At 32.7% G+C, this 6,477-nt stretch overlaps 1 protein-coding gene across 3 annotated transcripts; it reads left to right on the top strand.

Annotated features, from left to right (window-relative positions):
- The first annotated feature begins 3,080 nt into the window (after positions 1-3,080).
- Positions 3,081-5,563, top strand: LOC128224673 (chemerin-like receptor 2). Of its 3 annotated transcripts, none has more exons than XM_052934637.1 (2): positions 3,081-3,235; positions 4,245-5,563. In XM_052934637.1, the coding sequence occupies exon 2, from the start codon at positions 4,269-4,271 to the stop codon at positions 5,508-5,510; it is 1,242 nt and encodes a 413-aa protein (XP_052790597.1). In that variant the 5' UTR covers positions 3,081-3,235; positions 4,245-4,268; the 3' UTR covers positions 5,511-5,563. The 3 variants fall into 3 exon arrangements, with proteins under 3 accessions (XP_052790597.1, XP_052790595.1, XP_052790596.1); XM_052934635.1 differs by having other exon boundaries at positions 4,239-5,563; XM_052934636.1 differs by having other exon boundaries at positions 3,222-3,313; positions 4,239-5,563.
- The last annotated feature ends 914 nt before the right edge of the window (positions 5,564-6,477 follow it).

Below are 6,477 nucleotides of genomic sequence, written 5' to 3'. Positions count from 1 at the left end.
AGAGCTACATTGAACTATTCACAACAACAAATAAGTACTAGAGCTACATTGAACTATAAACAACAACAAATAAGTACTAGAGCTACATTGAACTATTCACAACAACAAATAAGTACTAGAGCTACATTGAACTATAAACAACAACAAATGAGTACTTAGAGCTACATTGAACTATTCACAACAACAAATAAGTAGTTAGAGGTACATTGAACTATTCACAACAACAAATAAGTACTAGAGCTACATTGAACTATAAACAACAACAAATAAGTACTAGAGCTACATTGAACTATTCACAACAACAAATAAGTACTAGAGCTACATTGAACTATAAACAACAACAAATAAGTACTTAGAGCTACATTGAACTATTAACAACAACAAATAAGTACTTAGAGCTACATTGAACTATTCACAACAACAAATAAGTACTAAGAGCTACATTGAACTATAAACAACAACAAATAAGTACTAAGAGCTACATTGAACTATAAACAACAACAAATAAGTACTAAGAGCTACATTGAACTATTAACAACAACAAATAAGTACTAAGAGCTACATTGAACTATAAACAACAACAAATAAGTACTAAGAGCTACATTGAACTATTCACAACAACAAATAAGTACTAAGAGCTACATTGAACTGTTCACAACAACAAATAAGTACTAGAGCTACATTGAACTATTCACAACAACAAATAAGTACTAAGAGCTACATTGAACTGTTCACAACAACAAATAAGTACTAAGAGCTACATTGAACTATAAACAACAACAAATAAGTACTAGAGCTACATTGAACTATAAACAAAAACAAATAAGTACTAAGAGCTACATTGAACTATAAACAACAACAAATAAGTACTTAGAGCTACATTGAACTATTCACAACAACAAATAAGTACTAGAGCTACATTGAACTATAAACAACAACAAATAAGTACTTAGAGCTACATTGAACTATTAACAACAACAAATAAGTACTAAGAGCTACATTGAACTATTAACAACAACAAATAAGTACTAAGAGCTACATTGAACTATTAACAACAACAAATAAGTACTAAGAGCTACATTGAACTATTAACAACAACAAATAAGTACTAAGAGCTACATTGAACTATTAACAACAACAAATAAGTACTTAGAGCTACATTGAACTATTAACAACAACAAATAAGTACTTAGAGCTACATTGAACTATTCACAACAACAAATAAGTACTAAGAGCTACATTGAACTATTCACAACAACAAATAAGTACTAAGAGCTACATTGAACTATTCACAACAACAAATAAGTACTTAGAGCTACATTGAACTATTCACAACAACAAATAAGTACTAGAGCTACATTGAACTATTCACAACAACAAATAAGTACTAAGAGCTACATTGAACTATAAACAACAACAAATAAGTACTTAGAGCTACATTGAACTATTCACAACAACAATTAAGTACTAAGAGCTACATTGAACTATAAACAACAACAAATAAGTACTTAGAGCTACATTGAACTATTCACAACAACAAATAAGTACTAGAGCTACATTGAACTATAAACAACAACAAATAAGTACTTAGAGCTACATTGAACTATTAACAACAACAAATAAGTACTAAGAGCTACATTGAACTATTAACAACAACAAATAAGTACTAAGAGCTACATTGAACTATAAACAACAACAAATAAGTACTTAGAGCTACATTGAACTATTCACAACAACAAATAAGTACTAAGAGCTACATTGAACTATTAACAACAACAAATAAGTACTCAGAGCTACATTGAACTATTAACAACAACAAATAAGTACTAAGAGCTAAATTGAACTGTTAACAACAACAAATAAGTACTTAGAGCTACATTGAACTATTCACAACAACAAATAAGTACTAGAGCTACATTGAACTATTAACAACAACAAATAAGTACTACGTGCAAATATCACCTTACAGCTACAACAAACTATTAAGAGCTACAGAGAGCTATAAATAGATACAAATAGCTTATGCAACTACACATAAATTACTTAGAGCAACAAAAATAATACTTAGAGATAAAAAGAACTGCGTACAAATCCAAAGAATTAATTTGACAACAAAACATTATTTAGATGGATATTATTTTATAAGTGTTGGGTGAATATGGTGAATAAGGAAAGAGCCAAAATGAATTGAACACTTCAAAACTGTACCTCCAATAAGACGGTTTCAAAACCTTCGTGATCATAGTACATTTATATTACAATCGAAACGGAATTCGGGCAAGCCAAAAAAATCGTGGATCATCGTAGTTTATCATGACCTTAATTTTATGACGATCATGTACGGCAGCTTTTCTTTTTTAATTAATAAATTTAAAGCTATGTAAATGTAACATACGTTTTAGCAATTGTGAGGAATATTCCTAATACATACAAATAGCGCTGTTATTATTAGAACTGTCCTTATACATCTGTAAGTATTAGAAAAAACCCGTATTACAACACGACCGCTTTGTCTCTGGTAATGGTCAGGATTTGTACAAAACATATCAAATTGGAGCTATACTTATGTCTCTGATTCGTCATAATGCATCGAAAACAAGTCATGGGGAATCGGGGCTGAGAGTACAAGCTGATATGTCGGTCGCATTCCTTATAAGAAAATGCCCAAAATGTTCAAATAGGAGAATTTTTATTTTTAATAGTACGGCAAGTGATTCAATTGTATGCCAAAAACATTTGCTAAATTCTGCGTATTATGAAAATTCAATCTGATAGAACAGGTTTTCAAGTGAGGGCAATACATCGGTAATTGGACAATGATTTTTTTGCGTTCAAAACAAGAGTATAATGTCAAGTGATATCCAAATGGATATAGCACACAATGAGTTGCATAAGAACATTTTTAAAACCGGATTTATTTTACAAATCAGTTTGGTGTTTCTGACTCATATTCACGCGAGCTTATCAATTGGTCGGAAGGAAAACGAGGATGTACTCCCACAGAAATATTAGGGAAGATTATATATTCATAGTTATCAAATCACTGTTGAGAAAACTGCAAGGTTTAACAGAAACAAGACGCCATTCGAATAAATATTTTCTTTCGATGTTGTATCAAGTGCAATTGTATTTTAATAACAGGTCGCCGAACAGGTCTGCGCATCTAGTGTGCGTTGTATTAACCAGCGCTCATTATCAGAGAAGCCTGTTGGAAGACTAGTCACTGTTATAAAATGTAAGTTTGAAATATTTAGAAGTATTTTGTGTAACAAATCAATTGACAAAAGGATTAATAACACAAAATAGAATTAATGTGCGTATATTTTAATTTAGTAATTATAACATGTGTATTAACATCTTAACAGCAGTATTTTTTTTTATAGTTTAAGAATTGAAACATATTTAACTTTAAACTTCGTATTATCTACATTAAAGCAGTGTTTTTTCATTCGTTATCAGCTTATGTCATCTTTTTGTTTCGATAAAATTTTGTATACTAATATAAGGAATAAATTATTGATGTATAATTATAGATTATACCATAAAAGCCAGAAAAAAATATATTTTATATCTATTATATATCTACCCATTTAACCCCTTTAAATGATAACAAAATAATACAGAGTTACTCGCCCCTTGGGTTGGAATTTGTATGAATAATCTCCACTAAAATTGGAATTTTTATGAATATGCGCCGCTAGGTTTGGAATTTGTACGTATAATTTCCACCTAGGTTTGAACTTTGAATGAATTTTCTACGTTTGGTTTGGAATTTGTATAGATTGTCTCCCCATTTAATTTTTGGTTTCAATCTCCGCTTAGGATTTTGTATGAATTATCTTTATCCAATCCTATATTTGGAGTTTGTATGACATGCAGGACATTAAGAGAACCTATTTTTAGTAAGTTGATGGGGTTATAAAACTTCGAGTGACTTGGGTAAAATTCATAATTAATTATTACTTATTTTTTTTTAAACTTTTAAAAAATGTTTACAAATATAATAATTTTCTAATAATGTCAATCTTCTTCGTTCGCGAACTGTTGCTTTCAGTAAAGTTTAGCATGCACATTAGGAGACTACTGTGTGATACGGAATCAAATCGGTCTTGGAAGCAAAACATATAGTACTTAATTTAAGTACTTGGACGTACATGCTTCGTTGTTTAGTAGCATGGGCGACATTTGCGGATGATCTCAAAGGCTTAATTAATCCACTTCGTTTCAATTCATTTTAGTTTCAGGTTGATAAACAACCCACAACGTTGATGGAGAACTCGCTGGTATGGTGGTTGGAGGCTATATCTATTCCTGCTATTACACTGTTTGGGCTGATTGGGAATATACTCACGTTCATTGTGCTTGCCCGAAAGCCTCCTCACCCTACATGGACACCTCCAGCCTCTCTCATGCTTTCCAGGTCATCGATACCGCGTCGCGAGTCTTCGTCAACAGATCACCCGTGTTCACTACCGTATTATCCGTCTTCTACTCAATCTGCATCGCGTCATACTTCGCCTCGAACTCAATCCACAGCTACATCCAGTGGCAGACATTACTCAATTGCCTCCCGACGGTCGTCCTCAACACCAGACGATGGTACATATCTTCCACCATTGACAACTCGTTTTCTTCTTAAGGCCCTGGCCATTGCTGACTCTTTAATTCTACTTTGGCCGTGCTTTATCAACTCGATTGTATACCTAAGCACTGGTTCAATTATTTTATTTCTATCGGTTTCACTATGCAAGATAGGAACGTTCTTCAATTATTTTCTTATGCAACTGTCTCCATGGCTATTAGTTCTTGTGACAATGGACCGTGTGTACAATATAGTGTTTCCAACATTAAGTCGGAGAAAAAAGTTAACACGAAAACATGTGAAGATTTTGTTCATATTGACTATGTTAATTTTGGCTCTAATTAATCTATACATGTTATTTGGTCTTGATCTGCAATCTGAAGAAGTAATGACATATCAAAATTCAACGAACACATCCAATTTTCATTCTCCGAGCCTGAGATGCCTTCCAAAGAAAAGTTTTAAATATTTCATAACTAAAGTTTGGAGTTGGATAGATTTTGTCGTTGCATTCGGATTACCGTTTGTCATCTTAGTAATCGGAAACATACTAGTTCTCATAAAAATGAAGTCTAGTGAGAACTTTAGATCTAGAAGTGCCCGTGGCGGGATGATGGCCTCTCCGAGAGCAGCTGAACATTGGGCAAAAGTGAGTGCAATTCTTGGATTAACGTTCATTGTCCTTGTTATGCCACTCGTCGTATTTCAGATCGGTGGTTCGTACTGGTTCCCAGCTAAACCCGACCCAGATATAATTCCAACGCTTATCACTGTAAGATTGGTGCTTAACCTGCTACTCTACATTAACAGTGCAATCAATTTTGTTTTGTACATGCTCTTGGGTTCGCCAAAACTTCGACAACAGTTCGTTAGACCGCTTCACGATTGTAAAAGGTTCATCTGCAAATGTACCTCGAGAGATGAATAACAATACTTTATATTGGAAAACAAAGCAAGAATACAGAAAGAGGCCAAATAGAATATGTGCAAACGTCGTGAAAACACAACAGACTGTGCATATAGGTTTAATAAATAATACAAGTATGAACTGATCAATATCAATAATTTACACAATGCTGTATGTATGTTTTGATATCCATGAAAAGGACGGATCCTATCAACAATGCGTATATAATATTTTTCTCCGATATTGACAAAAAGTAAACTTGGATAATTAAGGGGGGGGGGGGGGTTGCTGAATCCGCTAGTGATATTGCTTCGTAAAATTTATGATGAGTTGTGTTGTTTGTAATTATAACAGCTTGTTTTACACTTTGTTCTAGAGTTCTATACTATATATTCAAATGTTAGTATGCAACATTATATTTCATATGGAAATGTAATAGTTTGTTCCAGTAAATATTTTGTTAAAGTTAGTCATGATTATTCTTCGTGTTGTTTAGACTGACAAAATATGGTGTGGAACACGACATGTACGTGTTCTTGTACAATCACGTTCACGCACATACAAACGTCGCGGCTGAATTTGAAAGCAGTTTAAGAATGTATTTCCAAACTTGTTAGTAAAGGCATACCTTCATCTACATAAAACACCTGCATGCGTCATTTGAAACGCGTCCACTCTACATATATCTCGATAACGTAAAGCTCAAAATAGTACACACGTAAACGTTACCATAGAATAAGTATTGGAATATCTCTATTATCTGAATTGTGTTACAGGAAGTGCTGTATCATGATACATAGTGTGCTAGTATAATAAACAAATAAACTATTTTGAATTCAATAAATTGAAATAGGCGACAGAAAAAAGCATGTATATCAGCGATACATATTGAGTGCTAAACCTTCAACTACTTACCAAATCATGAATTTATGGAAAATATTAATTACTGATAACAAGTTTATAACCGTGTATTTACTAGCTGAAAACG

The sequence above is a fragment of the Mya arenaria genome, chromosome 17 (assembly GCF_026914265.1).
Source record: "Mya arenaria isolate MELC-2E11 chromosome 17, ASM2691426v1".
Lineage (NCBI taxonomy): Eukaryota > Metazoa > Mollusca > Bivalvia > Myida > Myidae > Mya > Mya arenaria.
The sequence above is the reverse complement of the archived record's forward strand: the minus strand, read 5'-3'. Positions and strand labels throughout refer to the sequence as shown.